Source organism: Falco cherrug, chromosome 2 (assembly GCF_023634085.1).
Source record: "Falco cherrug isolate bFalChe1 chromosome 2, bFalChe1.pri, whole genome shotgun sequence".
Taxonomy (NCBI): Eukaryota; Metazoa; Chordata; class Aves; order Falconiformes; family Falconidae; genus Falco; species Falco cherrug.
Window position 1 is genome coordinate 64,839,485 of NC_073698.1, and position 18,757 is coordinate 64,858,241.

The following is an 18,757-nucleotide window of genomic DNA, read 5'->3' on the forward strand; positions in this document are numbered from 1 at the left end:
GCGCCGCCTGTTCTCCACATGTTCATACTTCTAGCGCACAAAAGCACACGCTGTGCACTATTTTGCTTATAGGCAAAGCTTTTACTGTTTGGGGATGCCTGCATAAGAAAGCAAATACATGTTGCTGGTTGGTTTGTTGCTTTTTTTATTTTTTATAATGGGAAAACTAATCCACTTCTAGCTGTTCAATTACCTGATCAAGATGCAAACACAAAAAGTGCCATTATCTTCATATACACACTCCAATAAAAGCAAGATAAACCGCTGGAAGCCAAACATCGAAATACCAGGACACGGCAGAATCGAGGCTGCAAAACTTCCGCATGGCACCGCTGCGCCATCCCCATAGCTTCCTAAAAAGATGAGGCGACACTCCTACAAGTAGTAACTACTTTCCTGGAAATAACTGCTTTTCCTAGAAAAAGGCACGTCGAAGACCCTAACCCCAACACTTCCCACCTGGTGAACACCTGTCCTTTGTAGCCGGGCTCACCGCTGCGAGGCGGCGGTGCCTCACTCACCAGGCCGCGCCGCAGCCCCTCACAGCGGAGCCCGCCCGCCCGCCGGCAGCCGCGCCCCGCGGGCACCTGTGGGCGGCCGTGAGGGACAAGGGCGGCTCCGCCCGCAGGTCACCGCACACCCCCCGTTACCAGGCCGGCTGGGTGCGGCGGTGCCACCCGCCCCGCCTCAGCGGGGCTCCAACAGCCGCCGAGGCCCCAGGGCGGGAAGGCGGGAGCCCCTGCGGGTCGCCCCTGGTGTTGGCCCGGGCGGAGGCCGCCGGTGGCGGCGGGGCGGGCTGGGCCAGGCGTTACAGGTGCTCAAGGGAAGCGCGGCCGGCGGGCCCGGGCCGGCGCGGAGCTGTTCCACCTCTCCCCCCTTCCCTTCCCCGCGCCGCCACACAAAGGGCCTCCGGCTGCCTCCCCCGGGAGCTCGCACGGCGCTGGGGAGAGGAACGAGGCCCTGACAAAAGGCAGCCCCTCTCCGCCGCTCCCGCCTGCGGGCGGGGCCCCGCGGCGCCTCCCCCGAGCTGCTATAGCCGCCCCGCCGGCCCCGGGGGGAGGCGCTGCCCCAGTCGCCCGGGCGAGCTGCTGAGCGCCGGCGGCAGCGGCCACCTGGTCCTCCGGGCAGGGTGCCGAGGTGAGTGGAGGCGGGCTCCTCGTGGCCCCGCACCGCCCGCCCGGCCTCCGCTCGCCGCCGGGGAGCGCCACCATCTTGCTGGGGGCAGCGCTCCCCCGCGGGCGGAGGGCGGGCAGCGCCCCGGGCAGGGGCGGGCGGGGGTGCGCCCCGTGCCGCCGCCGGCCGGGCTCCCCTCACGGGGCACCGGCGGTGGGACTTAACCGCTGGTCACCGGGACGCCTCGGTGGGGGTTTTCTGTGTGTGGGTGCTCTTTCTTTCTCTCTTTTTTTTTAAGCCCACCTTCAGTTTCGTAGCGATAGGTCCGGGTTAGGGGAGGAAGCGAAAACAAAGGCAAGCGCGGTAACCTGCCTGAAAACGGAGGAATAAACGAACGAACGCGGTGGGCGCCTCGGGATGCCCCCTCCTCCCCGGGGGTGTGGGCGGCGGGGGCTGCCCCGCCGCATCCCGCCCGGCGCCGTGCGGTGCGAGCGGGGCTCCTGCCTCGGCGCCCGGCTCGTAGCAGATGAGCGAGGCATCCTGGGTCTGGAGACAAAGCGGTCCCCTGGTATGAAGAGGATGTTTTAGATACGGCGTTCTGTTGGCTGGTGTTACCTGCAATGGTTAATCACACGGACTGTAAGGATGTTTCTGCAGCTTGTGGTGCTTATTTACTTTCTGTATTTCACTTGGGCTGGACTATTAAAAATAAATTAGGCAGCTGTGTTGTCTGTGGATTTGTTGTTTGTTTGGTTTGGGGTTTTTTTTTGTTACTTCTGTTTCTTTTTGTAGCAACAAAAGGAAGGAGACTTAAGTGTTCGCAATCTAAAAGCCAGAAAGAAAGATTTGTTTAAAGATATTTTTAGCTGAAAACCTTGAAAAAGAATGTAAAACTTATCTTTATAGACTTGGCAGTAATTTGCTCTTGCAAACCCTTTATTTCATATTTAAAGCCAGTCTGATTTAGTGATTTCAGAATAGCTGAGAATGTGGATAGGGTCAGAAAGCAAATAAAAAGAAACCAAATCAATTTTCTACAAGATCTATAGATTGCCTTTTTATGACAGTCTTCAAATGCTTCTCAGAGTTTATTAGTGTATGTGCAGCCTTTCTGGCTTGGGGAGTGAAACAGTCAAAATAATGTTCAGCAGTAGGATCTGTGTTTATTAAATGTACTTACCCAGTGTAAATTTGGTTAGCATATTTAAAAATTAAGAACACCATTCTAAACAAAAGCACATGTCTTGTCATTTAAGTAGGAGGGGAGAGGAAAAAAATTGATTTGGACCCTAATTCAAGAAGGTGCTAGAGCACATGCCTAATAAAGGCACAGTCATAGAGTAGAGGATTCAGCATTGTTTTCATACGTGCTGATGTTGAGCGCCATTTCTTGTGTTTTGGGCCTGGCTGCTACCACACAACCCTCTTTCCTGTCCTTATCAGTTCTGTAGGGAGGTCTGGGGTAAATCCACGTGATTTTATTCCGTTGAACTTTGAAATGCTTGTGTGTCGGATGGCTTCCAGAAGCGATATGCTTCACTGATTCAGGATTGGACTATACAAAAGTAATTACAGAAGTTGCATGGAATGGCTTTTTTTAATGACGAAGATGTCTGTAAAATCAATCTTGAAAGCAGCCACCTGTGTGCCCTGTTGAGGCTTTGCAGGAGCTTCAGAATAGATACCAGGTTTAGCCATCTTAAAATGGACATCTACTTGCAGCTTTTAATACAGTGTTCCTTTCAAGATGAAGGTTGTTGTCAATTGCTATTTCTAACAAAATGACACTGCTAAGTAAATCTCTAACAACTTCATTAGGAAGCATTCAGCGCGGTTACTTAACAGAAAATTAAATCCCAAATAGATCAGAAGAGAACTTACTTCTTCTTTCTTAAAGGTTCTCCTTTATCTTGTATTTCTGTTCAACAAATTCTGCAGGCACAGGACGTTGGCAGTGCTGTCTCTGTAGGCAAGCAGTAGGGAAGGTTTCTGGAGCTATAGATCTCAGCCATGCCTTTTTCTCCTGTGTGTGTTATGGTGAAAGGCTGAATGCTGAAGCTACGAGTCTTGAGGGCTTTTTTTATGGGTTATTGCAAAATGCTTTAGATCTGCGACAAGCTGGGGTTGGGCGGGAGGGGGAAGAGAAGGGACTTGTGGAGTAGATGTTTTGTGAGCCCTTTGAAACTGGACACCTATTATATGTTTGTCAGCAGGTCGGTGGGATGAAGTGACCCAAGTGATCTCTCTGAGACCTGTGTCCTCTAAGCTGAGGAAAGCACATACTCCTGTTACATGGTCACTGAACAAAGACGGTGTCCTAGGAGCTTTCTCCAGAGAAAGGTCTTTGACATTCTGAGTTCTGATTTGAAGAGAAACTGCTAATATTCTAATGTTGTTTCCATAATAATTACATAAAAAATAAACAGAATGTGCCATGTAATCACTGACCTTCGGAAAGTAGCATATATTTTACTTCTTTCAATTTACTTAGTTTGGGAGTTAACTAGGGTTTGCCTGCTTGGCTACGGGTACCTCTGAGTTAAACAAATGGTATTTGCATAGTGTCTTCATGCTGGTGGCTGTGTTTGGGGTTTGTCACAGCTTTGTGTGTGCAGTCATAATGCATTGGTGAGATGGAAGTTTGGGTTCATCATGAGAACAACTTGAATACGGGGAGATTTATCAGCCCCTTATTTTAAGGGGTCAAGCATGTAACCACCTCCTTTTCCACAGAATGCTGCATAGCATTGTCAGTTTCTATTGTGTTTCAGACTTAATTTAAAAATAAAACCTAGCTTGTCATTCTCTGGGGTCTTGAGAAAAATCTCATAGACGTGATCTGAGTGGAAACAGATATAGACTGTGAACAATTTGAGAGATGTGAACTGCTCTCTGTGCCATTTTAGAGGATACCATGTTCAGGCCAGAATGATTATTTGATTTCTCATGGATGGAAAGAGAAATGAGTGGGAAAGAAAACTTTGGTGTGTGGGGGCAGTATGAAGGGGTGGGAGGAGAAGAAATTTAGATACCCAACTCCAAAAGCTCAGTTTTCAGGAATGTAGGTGGTTTGGTGGGAGTTTTAAAGACTAAGGAAATTATGCTACTGCTGATAATGATCCCTAGGCAACTAGAATTCTGTAATATGGTGCTTTTCTCACATCTACATTAATACTCTACAGACTGATTTTCTTTGGCTATGTTAACTGAAAATAGGGAAGATCTTTCACCCGCCTTAAACGTGAAGTTTGTACAAAATGGACAGCAAGACACTTCACAAATCCAATACGATACTAAAGGTGAGGGCCTCTGCTTTTTCCTGTAGTGAATTCAAAGTAGAAATAATGTGTGTGTAGGGTCTAGATTTCTGAAGGGCTTGAGATGCAGCTTTGGTTAGGATGCTTGCAGCTGGCGAGGGAGGAGGAGGAAATTCTGGCTTTGTCTATACTTCATTTAATACCTGCAAGAAGCTGTTCCTTTGCCCTTATGCTCTGCTCTAAGTCTGTGGGCAGCTTGGTGTGCGCTGGGCTTGTAGCTCTGAAAAGGGAGAGAGAATTTGGCTGAGTACTTGAAGCTGTTCCAACGCCTGTCTGCAGTGGTGTAGGCAGGCAGTAGGGAAGGTTGCTCAAGCTTTGGGACAACTCGGCTGCCCTCTGTGATGTGTGTATGTTTACCTTTTTATTCTTTTTGTTAGATGTCTTAAAATATAGATGCGTGATTCTGAGTTACCTAACAAATAATAAACTTTTCTTGTGTGGCTGCCCCCAAAGGAGGAAGGAGGACAGCTGAGTGACTTCATTTAAACTTGTGTTCCTCAGAAGACAAGTGGCTACCTATCAGATGCTTTCTTATTTATTAAACTTTTCATTTCTTTTATGAAACACATAATTTTTTTCCTTCCTTTGAAGAGGCCTGTTTAGCTCTTGCTAAATAGTCTTACAATTTCTTTGAAATTAGTATTTCCTACATAAGTCAGTTGATGATTTCTAATGCTTTGTGAAAGGCTTTTAAATAAAAAATGAGAACATTTATCTTGAAAGACTACTTAGTACTCAAGTTAAATGTTGATCACAGTAAAGCTCCAAATGAGAAAAAATTTAGTCTTTAAATCAATTTTGGTTTAAAACATGTGAGGATATTCTGTGTGCCCTAGAGAGAGATGAGAATGTCTGGGGCTTTGTTGCTGCTGTTTTTTCCTCTTCGTCTTTCTGAACAAAATGGGAAGGGGCTGGGGGAGGGGCAAGAATAGAAATACAATATCTCCATAGGCAGAACTTGAGTAGTTTAATAGGCTTTAATAAAATCCTAAAATGCTTTATTGTTTATATTAATGACTCATTCTTTGTGGCACTCTGTCAATAACGTATACAAAAGTGGCACTTTTCATCGTACAAACTTAGGTTCACCCACAACTGTCTTGGACTCTTATCGAGTCAAAGCGAGGGGTTGATGAGCCTCAGCAGATGTGTGTCTCTCGTACTCCAGTGAATGCCGAATGTACATCGGTCACGTAGCTTCTTAACTTACACCTCTCAGTGTAATGTCTCAATTTAGGTGGAACTACAGTGTATGCGTCTTACGGTTTTTGCGCTTTCCCTGTGTATTGTGCAATGGGAAAAATGACTGACCCGTGTTGCAAAGTGCAAAAATTGAAAAGAATGCTGCAGCCCAGATAAATGCACTTTTTTTTTTTTTCTCATAGAAACAATATTGATGGGTTTAAATGCTATTCAGTGTATTTTAATCCATTATAAAATAAAGAAATATTAATTAGTACTACACAGACATTGGTGTCCAGTTCAGTCCGATGCTCCTGCAGAGACCAGTGAGGTACACAGATGAGCTCTTACTTCATCAACTGGACTCCACTATCTCTATTGATGTGGGTGTACTGAGCTTCATGAATTACTAAGTTTAAGCCTGCCTGTTCAGGCCAGATAACATATTAAACAGTTTTTCTTTAAGAGCATTGGAATAAAGTGTCATTGTGTATATGGAAAACAAGGGTGTGAAACCTTAGTAGGTGCTAAATTAGGACCAGTTTTCCCCACACAAATATGTTGGTTTCTTTTTCCCCAGTGGCTTAAATGGAGCAGTGATGAAAGCATGGTAAAATGTTGCAGTGATTAAATGCTGAGTAAGGTAATTTACAGGCCTGAAAGTATCAGACAAATGATCTTACAAGTGAGATATATTTCAATGTTTGTGTTTCACCTGACTAGAAATGATGCTGTGCCTAAATAACCAGGGAAACAGCTGAAGAAATTGCACCGTGATCCTGTAATAGCATATTGACTCAGAGCAACGGGGACCCTAGGAGTCAGGTTTAACTGCCATGGTGAAATGGTTGCAGAATATGAATTTAGGTTTCTGAGATAACTGGATGCCTTATGTAATCTGGTTATGTTTGAAGATAATTATTAATTCCTTTGCAATGCTGTTCTTGAATTAAAGGGGGATTTTGGACTGGAAACTGAAGTAGGTTTGGCGAAGTGTGTGTGCAGACTGATTCAGATAGGACTCCTGCTTTCAAATTGTTTGAATTTCATAAGCAGTAGTTCAGAAGGCATTTACACCTTTAATTAAGAATAGTGTGGAGTGCTATGTAATAATATACATGTTACTACTTAATATTACATATTAATGCATTATTGGCCCCATAAGTAACTACAGTTTCAAAGCTCATCCACTTAGCATGCTGCCAGACCTTGCAGGTGAAGCATGCTGTGTACCTAATCGATACCAAAATAGCTGGCAACTACTTGTAGTAAATAGGGGGATGTTGACCCCTATGTAGCGTTCCCTTGGGGAATGAGTGGCATCACAGGGGGAGAATGGAGCTTTTACATGGTGCCTGTGAGTTCACAGTGACCCGTTGTACCTGCTGTGTTCTTGGAGGCTTTCCCTCCTTCCCAACCTAGAGCACGTGCCAAAGCTGTAGCGTATCTCTGTTTTCGTACAGTGGTAAGGAACTATCACATTTGTCAGATGCGCTCTGCCAAGTCCCACATGTTCCTGTGTGCTTTGCTGTATCCCCGTTAGAATTGTATTTTGATAAACTTCACTAAGCTGAGAAGCAGGTCTTTGAGTTTGTGTAACTTGTAACCTTAGTTGGTGTCAGCAGCAAGCGCGGGATGCTGAACAAGAGGAGCCGTGGCAGGAGCCCGAGGGTGGCCCCAGCACAGACTGGCTGACCAGGGCACTGCTAGCAGGGTCTGAATGCCAGAACTGGGCACTGGTGACAGGCTCTACCAGCCAACCCTGACCCAGTGAGTGATGGGCCTGTTCCCTCCAGGGAATCCAGTCAGAAGTGAAAGGACCCAGAGCTAGGACTCAAAGCAGGGCTGCGGTGTAGGCCTGCCCAGGGACAGGGCTGTAGACAGGCGCGCCAATGGCCTAGCTTAAGTAGGGACTGAAGGCCTTGGCCTGAACACACGTGCAGCTCTTGGGTCCGTGGGTGGAGGTCCTGCGTGAGGCTGGTCAGGGCCAGTAAAGTCTGCCAGTGCCTTTAGTCCCTAACAAATGAATCCAAATTCTGCCCTTGCTTTTCCTTGGGTATTTCACCAACTTTGTTGTCTACAATCTGGTTTAAAATAAAACAGAAAAACCCAAATACACAAGCAGTACTGGCATGCAGAACTGGGATTCAGGAGCAGTTGTTCGGACCCATAAATGTCAAATGGTGGTTTCATTCTTGGGTCTTTTGTGGTTTTTTTGGTACATCAGCCTAGTTTTTATGCTGGTTGAGGGAATTAGTTTATCTATGGATGTTTTGAAAGAGTTAAGAAAAACTACTTGTGCCTGCAGTATCATTGCAGCAATCCGAGTGGACATGTATCTGTCAGGAATGCTGTGACCATTTGGAACATTGTACATTGGTTCTTAAGACGAAAGAATAAGTTGGGGTTTTTTGGCTTTTTAATGTCTTTTTTTTTTTTTATGTTTTCCTACTTGTAGACAATCTTGGTCAAGTCAATTTTGTGAATGTCTCTACAGGCTGCCTCTCTTTGTGAAAGTATGACAGACATATGTAGTGATTATGTGTCAGCCCTCCCATGTTTTTTTCCCCAGCTACATTGCCCTCTGAGTCCCTGAGCTGTTAGCTTAAAAACTAGGTTCACATTACTGCTCTTAAAACCGAAATGAGGAGTGGGTCAGAAAACTAATTAATTAAATTAGGATTAAGGTCATAAATGTGTGTCTCTAACTGCACGTTTGGGTATAATTATTTTTGGTTATCTTCAGGAGTTTCCATTCCTTAAGGAAAAGCAGTAAGTTAAAAATTTATTCCTAGAGTAATTTGCTGGCTACTGAAACACACATCTAGCTGCTTTCCAGTTCACCTTGCACAAAAGCAGGGGAAAAACTACTAGAAGTTTTTGGGTTTACTGTCTCCTTCAGAGGAGACTTCCCCATCTCTGCCCCAGTTCTGGGGGTAAAAAGGAGTTGTTCTGGACAGGAGAACTTTAAACTTTACTAAGTGGCTTTAAGAAGTAAAATCTATTTATTTAATGCCTCAAGTGTAAGGGTAATTGGAACACACAAACACACCCCACTCCCACAAAACTGAGAAAAACATTTAAGTGCTACGAAATGCTTCTTTCATTAAAACCCCTGTGCACGTGCTGCTTTGGTACCTGCTTGTGCACGCTTGTGCCCGTCATTGCACGTACCATGTCAGACAGTTGCAGAGGCAGGTGCAGCTTAGAAGTACTTACTATGTACTACATACATTATTTACAAGCAGCATGTGCTTTAGTACAGCTGTAACTGTTTGCCACTACCTGTGTGACAAGAAGGATATGTACACTGAAGCAGCTATGGAAAGAGTTGAATGGTTTGCTTTTACCTGCATTACCCATCCTCTGACAAATGTGCCAAGCCTGAAAGTCTGGAAACAGGCAAAGGGAGAACTGAGGAAACTGGCACTAAGTTAGCTAAAATAAAACAAAATTACTGTCTTTAAACTGGGAAGAAGGTGCACCTTGTGGTAGTATTTAAAGAAGAGTGTTTTATCCAGAAATCCTTTCTTCTGTTGAAGTAAAGTAGTAAGTGATAAAGTATCCTTCTTGGGTGATTCCTGGGAGATCTGGTGCTAAATAATGCAGGGGGTTTGGGCTGGGTTTTTTTGGCCGTTTCTTTAATGTAACTCCATTTTAAAAGCTTTCTTCATGTAAAAGGATTTACTTTCTTCAGGTCTATAAAACTGCCATCTTTAAGTGTAATGTAGAGAATCTCTGTATGTATCATTGTGAATATCCGTGGTCTGGATTGATGCTTTTACTCAAGCTAATCAGCAGCTATAAACAGAAATACGCTAGAAACACTTGGATTTGGATGCTTGTAGGACAAACGGAAATCTTGCATCTCTCCAGGTAAACATAAAGCTTTTTGGATAAGGAAGAGATGCACATCTCCCCTGCTTGGGCCTGGCGTTTTCCAGATAAACTTGGAAAAGCATGTTCAGGTCCTTGTGTTTGGAGGTTTGGGTGATTTGGTTTGGGTTTTTTTTGCTGCCCACATGCCCTCTGGAGGAGAGCAGGAACAAGCGCATTTCAGGGTGTGGTACGATCTCCTGAAGAAATGACACCTGCTAGCACTTAGCAGAATTCCCAAATACCTTTTAGCAACTCAAAGTATTTGGAAAGCTCAAGCTGTTTGCTCATGTGGAAGAAATCTTTTACAGTTAGTGATGATTTAGTTGTAGTTTCAAGAAGGAGATTACTTTTGCTTATGTAAAAGGATAAAATCACTGTAGTTCTGTAGCATTTGGACTTGTACATTGAGAAACCTGCAGGTGTTAAAGAACATGCTCTCTCTCTTACCTGGAAGCACAAATCGGCTTGCTAGTAAGTCCTGCCTAGGCTAAGGGAACAGTTGCCCCCTTTTTTCCTGTCCGGAAGAGGGTAGCCTCAAAGGACCTGGGTGCTGTGTCGGAAACCAAAGTGTCTCTTCTTCCTGCCGCATTTCCAGTGTCAAGGTTTCCTTCAGTCAGTTGCTTTATTAAAGTTTTGAACGGTAATTTCAGGGACGCACACACACACGCCCTTGCAGAAAGCATAGTATTGGGTTTTTTTAAAATTATTAATACCTATTCCTACATTATTTTAGTTTTTGACAGTCCATGTTTGGGGGTGTTCTTCCACCTAGTTAAACTGGGTTTCAGAAGGTGCTTTAAGGCTAATATTGAGTTGTTCTGCTGAAAATATGATACAGATATATTTTACCTTTATGCGGTTGTTACTAAGATCATATGTAATTTGATATTTGTATATTGTTTGGGTTTTTTTTGTGATTAGCTCCCTGACCTAAGATATAAGTGTTTTGAGAAACTACAGGGGACTCTTGATGTTTTTATTTTGGGTACAATACCATTAACGGTTATTATAAACCACATATTTTTTCTTTACATAAAATCAAAGATATGATAATCTGTATGTAACTGTCTTAAAATGATTTGAAACTTTTTTCAACTATCTAGATTTTTTTCTTACAACTTGCAGAAAATTATTTTCTGTTTGTTTTTAAATTTCAGAAATCCACTTACAGCATTTTCATGTCTGATTACTGGTATTGGAGGCTGATCCTGTGCAAAGAAACTGGAAGCTGCAACTGTTTTGCAACAGCCAACCAGTCTAATGAAGAGCAAGAAGAAGACACAAACCATCAGGTTGTGGTGTCAGATATCATGCAACTTGTGCGAGATAAGCTGGAGGTGCCAGAAGGCACAACAGGTGAGAAAAATATAGTGTATTTTGAAAATTGCCCAGCTGGCTGCCAAACTGTGTTAAGAGGAGGACTGATGGTTTTAAGAATTTTAGCAATGATGTCTCATCACTAGCAATGACAGTAGGGCAGGAAGTCCAAATAAAGGAAAAGCTGACTATTTACTTGGAGAAGGGTGATGTCATTGCAAAAACAAGTGTGAAGTAGCAGCCAGTGAAGAGCATAAACCTTTACTCAGGAGGACTGATGCTTGTTATAAGAAATTAAAATAATTCTTTAAATTAATTGATTAGCAAAAAATAGTCATCCCGGAGAAACCTGACCTACCTTCCAACAGTTTTAAAATCATGTTCTAGAGAAGCTGCTGAGAAGAAAGTATAAAATGCTCGTGCACCTTATCACGTTGCTTTTGTTGCTGTGGTCCATAAGCAGAAAACTGTAGTGAGTGCTAGTTTATAGTTACAGGGACTAAGAATACATTTTTTCCTGTACCACCTGATCCTGTATTCACCTGTGCAGGAGGTTGTTGCATATATGAACTAAGTGACCTTTGCCTTGGTTGTAGTGTAGATGGACTGTAAATCTATGATTTGATTAACAGTTGTACCTGATAGCATTTGGTCTTTATTAACACATCTTATTAACATTTTTTAAATAAATTTTTTAAAAGCCTCCTAGGTAAATAAAAAATATTTACATGTATCCATGCAAACATCTCTAAGCTGGAAAGATGATCCAAAACAGGAAAGATGAAATTCACTAAAATGCAGTCTTGCATTTAATATACGATTACAAGGCAGGATAGGACTCTGTTGTCGTAAAAGAAAAAAAACCCACCTCATTATTTCAGCCTGGATGAGCAAATGATTTTGGTGATACTTCAGAATGATTGATATTCGGCTCTGGCTTAACAGGAAGTAGTTACTGGAGTAATCATTTTATTGGTGTGCTAGCAAGATCTCTGCCAGAATACAAGATTTCTCTCAAACCCAACAAGGAAAGATGCAAAAAAAACCCGCAGAAGAGCCAGAGAATGGTGTCAGGATTGGTCACAGGGTTACAAAATATGACTTCTGTGGAAATAAGAAGGATGTATCTAGACTACAAGAGAAAACAGAAGGGAGAGCACATGTATTCTGACTTTGTAGTTGAGATCTTTGTAAGTTATGGAAGAAGGTGGACATCTGCTTGTTTTAATTTTCTTTTTGTCCATAGCCTCTAGTGAAACAAACCACAGCTGGAGGTGAGTTAAGTGTACTTGATTCAGTCTCAGCTTTAAGCTAGGCTAAGAGATTTCAAGACTTTTTTTTTTTTTTTTTTTTTTTTTATGGTGATTCTTTGGTGGAAGAAGAAACAAAAAGGACTTGGGAAGGCAGGCCTGGAGTATGAAGTCAGAGGAAAGGTAGTTCTGTCTTGTATCTTCTGGAGAATTTTCAATGGGAAATTGCTGCTACTCCTCTCCAGAAATTCAGGGGACAGTGGTGTTACGTTCAGACTAAGGTGTGTGTGTATTCTCTGTTGATATAACAGTGAATTGACAGTTGACTGGTTGATCTACAAAGGAAGTTTAGTAAGATGCACAGATAAGAATCAAAGCAGTGAAGACAGACTGGGAACTGAGTTTATATACATGCTGCATAGGCATGGGTCTGCCTATAATAACCTGCACATAATTGGCTATGCTAATTTCACCTGTTAGCTGTGGCTGCTATCTTTCCGTCACTGAAGTCCGTATGAAAGGAGTATAAGGTTTAGTGAAGGAAGTTCTGGACTAAGTTTCCTGGTCAGAGATGTAGCAGCTTTTTCATTGAGGATTGCATCCATGCCTGGTTTGACAGCTGAATTACAAGCCACTAACCAAAACAAAAAAGCACCTGATAATACTCTTTATGCCTGTGAAAGAGTGGAGTGTAGTTTTAAAAAAAAAATGGATGCTTGTTTTCTTTTGACTTGAAGAGAACAGTGTGTAGACTGGGAAAGGAGCTTTCCCAGAGATAGGCTTCTGAAACATAGTTGCAGATAATTTTCTGGTAAAGTTATTAAATTTAAAAACTAAATTCAGTATGAAAGCTCTTTCTGTGCGATTACTAATACTGTTGCTAGTATCACAGATTGAATGAGTCGTTGTGTTTGTGGCCGTTTATTGGGCTTTGATTTTTAACAAATTATTGCCTCGAATTGATGCAATCTGCGTGTTAATGTTTTCTGACTTTATCAAGAGACTGCTAAAAATTATCTCCTCTGGAAAGAACTACAGTGGCATAACATGGTGGATATTTAAAATGGACAGTTTGTATGTTGGGTATGTGGTGGGATCAGCAGTTTTTTTGCTCTAGTTCTAACACTTGTTCAAGTACTTATTTCAGGAAAAGAAGCAAGTATTTTTGTGGCTGGGTAAAGAAAGCCATAGTACCTTGTTTAGTGAAGCTAAGCCTTATAGTCTTCTGGTGGGAAAAGGCACAAAGAGAAATGCTGCTGCAGAAAATAAACTCCAGCAATGTTGTTTTAGTGCTTTTCTGTTCTGTTTTTGGTTTCTGTAAGCAAATGTGAGTCTCTCATGCAGACTAATAATACTATAGGATGGAGAGCGTCTTGATGCTCTTCTCAGTTAAACCATATGTTGCTGTTTCTGAAGTTTTAACGCCTCTGTTGCATCCTCCTCCACAGGAACTCATCTGCTATAATATTGATACTACATTAATAGCAATATTTTTACTGCAGTGTTTTCCTAGAAGTTATAATTAAGATCAGGTCTTCATTGTGTCTGTGAGTTTACACACACAGAGAACATGTTGCATTTTGGAAGGCTTAAAAAGTTAGCTTGGAAGAAATGCATGCACAATTTAGCTTGAGGCAGAGCACAACTGAGATAGAAGCATGATAACGTCTAACCAACTTGTGTGTGCTCTTGTCTCATTTCAAATCGTGTGTAATACATCCTTTCATCCTTTCCCCTCTTGTTTTCAAAGAGGCTGGAAAATGGAAAGATTGTGGAGAAAGGATGGGGGCATTAAAGACAGTCATTAGTCTTTAAAAATGAAAAAAAAAAAAAAAATCTAGTATTTCTATAGTTTCTCAGTGCCTGTTATGCTTTTCTACCTGTTTGGGGTTGGACTCCAGAAGTGCTGTGATTGGAGGCTTGTTTACATAACAGCGATGTGTTTGGGGGTTTTTTTTTGAATGAGACTTTTCTGCTTTGGAGATGGTCCCCTTTAAACAGTTCACACCTTCTCTTTGCTTCGTTGATTTTTCCCTCTGTACAGTTCATATCTGTCTGGAATATAATTTTTCACACAGAGTATTTTAGGTTCCTGCAATGATGCTAAAGTAATACGGAAACAGAGGAAACCTTTTGTGGTATCAAGATTTGCTACTGTGATGTCTTGGGAACTGTAGTTGCTGGTGTTGTAACAAACAGCCTATTTGAATAAGCCTATTTATAATGAGGGTGCTACAATCAAAGCTTTTAAGCTGTAAGTAAAGGGACTATCATGACTCTGCCTAGGTTTTGAGGAATCCAAGGATACAGCTGACTGAAATCTCCCTGGTCCAAACTTACCTGAGAAGACATACTTCATGAGTAAAAATTTTTTTAAAACTATTTTAAATTATAAAGTGGGTGTCTTTTTACTGTTTTACATGATTGTGAGGATTTTTGCATGAGAAATTACAAGGCAGCTGAAAAGACAGTTGAGTGACTGCGATGTGGCAATTCTAGCACTTGTAACAGTGCTGCAAAGCACATCATCAGCTGTTGCACTCCCAAGCACTTGAAATGCTCATCCGTTACAGTCATGTGCTTTTGGAAAGAAATGTTAATTTGCATTGTTTTCCATACATAAACACCTTTTAGGCATTTCTCAATGGCATTATTGAAGCTGATGGCTTTGACTGAATTATATACCTGCTATATCTTCGCTGTCTGGAATAGTGTGGTCAGGTTACGTTATCAAGACCACTCATCACCCACATCAGAGTAGGGAAAAAAGCCAGTAACATGCCGTCTCTTGAACACTCATACATCTTGGTAACTCCAGTTATACTCTGAATCCAGAGTATAACTTCCGTTATACTCATTAGCCCCTTGCTTCCACAAGTCACAGCTGTATAAAAGCTGTATGAAGATTCCACTAGTAACATACGAGGGAAATATTGTAGATGTTCATTGTTATAATAATCATGCTTTTTCAAATTAGGTGGCTTTTCAGAAAAACAACAGCTCATGTTGTTTGGATCAAGTCCATTCTATTCCTTGATGTGTACAAATACAACCTTTTAAAAATCTTAACTAAAAAATAAGAAACTTAAAATGATCTGTATAAGCTGCTTTTATTGGTAGCTAAAAGAGTCCCAGTACATTTGTGGCGGGGGGGAGGGAAGCCCTCCATTTATGCAATATACTTGGAAAGTTCCTTGATTCTTGGAGCTGTGTTATATCTCTGAACTTTATCATACTCAATATCTCATGAGAATTTTAATTTTAGTTTGCAAAGCTGTGTATTTTACAGCATACTTCAAGTAACAACTTAATGAAAAACTTTTTTCAAGGGATTACTTGCAAACTAGACTTAATACAGCTAGCAGGTATATGTACAAAATGAGGCTATGAATATCATAGCAAGTGTTTTTTATAAGGCTGTTAGCAGACTCAAAAAAATAAATAAAAAGTCAAGACTAAAATTTGTGAGGTAGTCAGAAATTTCTTCCATGTAACAATTCCATATGCAGCTGTGACAAGACTGCTTTTTTCATGGGAATGAGAACAGCGTGCCGTCATCTGATTCACATTGGTACATCTTCTGTGGAATGAAGATGACATTATAGACTTCTCAGCCTGTCCGTGCAGATGCTAAATAGCCTGTGACCTTTTTTGCATTTAAATACAAGCCAACTAGGGCAGGAGTCCCTATGCTATAATACACAAGCCACTTAGTGATACATGGCCCAGCACAGAACGGGGGCCATTGCTGTCCCTGGTGGCATCTGTCATAATGCTCAAGTAGCGGGTACTGGGGATTTATTTTCTTTTTTTGTGGGTACAGAACTGGGATCACCATAACTGTTGGCAGACAAAAGGTGGTGGGCTGTTTTTTTTCTGTATGCTTCTCTTTGTCTGCTTAGTGACAGTGGGTTGCCGCTAAAGGACAGGCTGGATTTTACTGTGGGAGCTTTTAAGTATATCCATGCTGAGCTTTCTGTTTGGTACTAGTAGACTGATTGATGTGAAGTGCCTGTCCAAGTAAGGTATAGCAGATATTATGTGTGCACAGTTAGTAATTCTCAGTGTTCAAGGCTATTTGCTTCCAGTGGAACTCAATTTTATAAATAAATGTTTTTACAGACCTGTTCCTTTACTGGCCACTGTAGGACTGATACCAGTACCAGCACATGTTAATGAGCCAATGTTCTTGTGTGTTAATTAAGAGAGCTGCTTTTTATTAAAACTGAATTCCTACTGAAAGAATTTTGCAGACTCTTATGAGTTTAACTCCTCAAAATGAGATATGTTTAAAGCTAATTGGAATAATTATCTAACAACATGGAAAGGAGAACCTTTGCGTGGTAAACCTCATCTGTATTGTGTTCCTGCCTCAAGTAATAGAGCAATGAAATCCCAGTCTGATTCAAATCAGTAGGAGTCTTGCCAGGATTTTAGCCTTAAGACTTCTAAGCTATGCAGGTTAAGTAGCCTTTTAAATGAAATTAATATTAAACATCTTACTTTAATTCCTTCTTTCCTGGGAATTACAGCAAATATGGAATATGTAAAAATTAACTTCCTGTTCAACTAGTAGCATTCAGTTCAAGAAGTTAGAGCAGAAAAGCTCTATTAGTGCAAAAAGGCATTGTCAGCTAAAAATGAGCTATGGAGAGGTATTTCAATAATGTCAGCAATAAAATTCAGAGTGTGTACTTATGTGTGCATATATATATGTCTGTAATGCAGTGCTACACAGCTGTTTACTTTTCTGCCTCTGTGGCTATTTCATACAGTAACAAAAAAAGAATGCAGCTTTAAACAAAAAAAAAAAAGACATTTTCAGGAAATAGTGCTTGCTGCCTTTTATTGAAATTACTCATCCTTTATTAACTGCTAGGGGTTTTTTCTTGTTTTATTTTTTTTTCTCCCCCCTCCCCATTACGAGGCCATTAAGATAAAGTTGAGCCTCTGGTACCACCTGCAGCTGTAGCGAAGGTGTGAAAGCATTTTTAATTGTTCTTTGAAGTTTTCTGAACCCAGTTGCAAAAGATCTTAGGGAGATGTTCCATGTACTGTGTGCTGCAATGGCTTATACTGATCCATCACAACTTGTAATGGTGTATTAGGTGCATTGGAAAGATCTTTGCTCCGTTGTTGTACATCCTTCTACCTTTTCCCTGTTTTCTGTTGTGATAAGCAGCACAGCCAAAGCATTTGTTATTTTTCCCCCTTTCTATTCTCCCGTTTCCTAGAGAGTCTTTTGCTTTTCAGATAGAGTTTGGCTGGGGTTCCTTGTTAGCTGTGAGATCACATGAACCTGAGAGGTATTGCTGGAGCTCTGCCAGCCTGATTTGCCTGCCTTCATTTTGCTGCCTGTTCTGTGCTTGGAGAGCTCCATGCCAAGGGAGAGGCAAACACCAATAATCTGTACAAAGCCGCAAGGACTTTTTAAGATTCAGTTAGAGGGACACTATACTTGCTTTGTTCTGTGTGGTGTTCAAAACTTCTGTGGTAAGACATGATCCATGTAAACTGAAAATTGGAGTTTTGTAGAATAGTGGAATTCTTACGTTGCATAGGGAGGCATGAAATCATTCTCTAGCAGTATTAAGCTAGTACAAGTTAATACAGCTTTCTTGGTTTATGTATTTTAATATGATGTGGTTATAGGTGTCCTTTTGTTTATAATATACTTGAAATATATAGCCGTTCAATCAGAAAGGAAAGCAATATAATTTAGTTTATTATTAATAGCTTTTGTGATACCTCTGAATGTAATGAATCTTTTCCTTTTAATTTAAATCGTACTTCAGTTTTCAGATATTCTCCATGCAGGATGAAACACTAGATACTTGCTGAAATGGAAGTAGGAAAGCTTAGTTAATTCTGCTCAGTCCCTGACATGAGTACCTTTGTGCTTTTAGGGCCTCAGATGGCTCCTTAGAAATTGGAAAAGTACCTAAGCAGGAACGGTGATATGTGTACCTGTTTAGGCATTCTGTAAATCTCATTTTTCTGCATCTGCAGGCAGTGGATATCTTTGTAAATCTGCTTGTTTATAATATCTAAACAGGAAAAAACAAACTCTGTAATAGAAATGGGCTTGTTCTTCTGACAGTGTAGTGCATGACCTTAGATATTTCATGCCTCTGATGTGTCCCCCATGTAGTGAAGAGCAGTTGCATAGCAGATTTGGAGTTCTCCCTTGCTTGTTGCCTCCTCTGTTTCTGTAACAGCTTGCTGGGTTTGGCACTGACTCCTAAGACCATGACAATGGAGGAGTTGTGAATGTAAACATTAGGTCTTGCACAGGTGCAATAGAAACCATCTGAGCTATAAGGTTCCACATGCTGCCTTAACACCATTTCAGTGTTATCTACACATCTGTAGGGTAAGAAGTGGTGGGTTAGACTGACTCACTGGCTTCCAGCTGGACCATTGGTCATGGAAATGAATTTCTTTGCCTCTGTTATAGCCAATACACAGATTATATGTTCAGTTCAATTGTTGCCTCTGGCACTTAGGAATGGCTGTTTCATGCAAATGCACAAATTTGCTGGGGTTAATCAGTGCACTCTTAGAGTGTTTAGAAAGTCAAATCATCACTGTATAGGAGGAGGGAGCTTTGCTAACAGAAATATTGGAAGGTAATTAAACAAATCATTTTTTCACGTCTATTTTTGTGTTTTGCTATAGCTACAACAGGTGTTTACATCC

At 41.6% G+C, this 18,757-nt stretch overlaps 1 protein-coding gene across 12 annotated transcripts in view; it reads left to right on the forward strand.

Moving 5' to 3' along the window:
* Positions 1 to 1,046: 1,046 nt before the first annotated feature.
* MCF2L (MCF.2 cell line derived transforming sequence like) overlaps positions 1,047 to 18,757 on the forward strand; it is a 164,366-nt gene continuing 146,655 nt past the window's right edge. For 11 of the 12 annotated variants that reach the window (XR_008730942.1, XM_055702320.1, XM_055702322.1 and 8 more), the window contains exons 1-2: positions 1,048 to 1,137; positions 10,649 to 10,847. Coding sequence is in view for 11 of the 12 variants with exons in the window: in XM_055702320.1 (XP_055558295.1) it covers positions 10,670 to 10,847 (178 nt within the window). In the remaining variant the exon portion in view is untranslated. Of the gene's footprint in view, positions 1,138 to 10,648; positions 10,848 to 18,757 lie in introns of all 12 variants that reach the window. The other variant, XM_055702331.1, reaches the window with a different exon arrangement.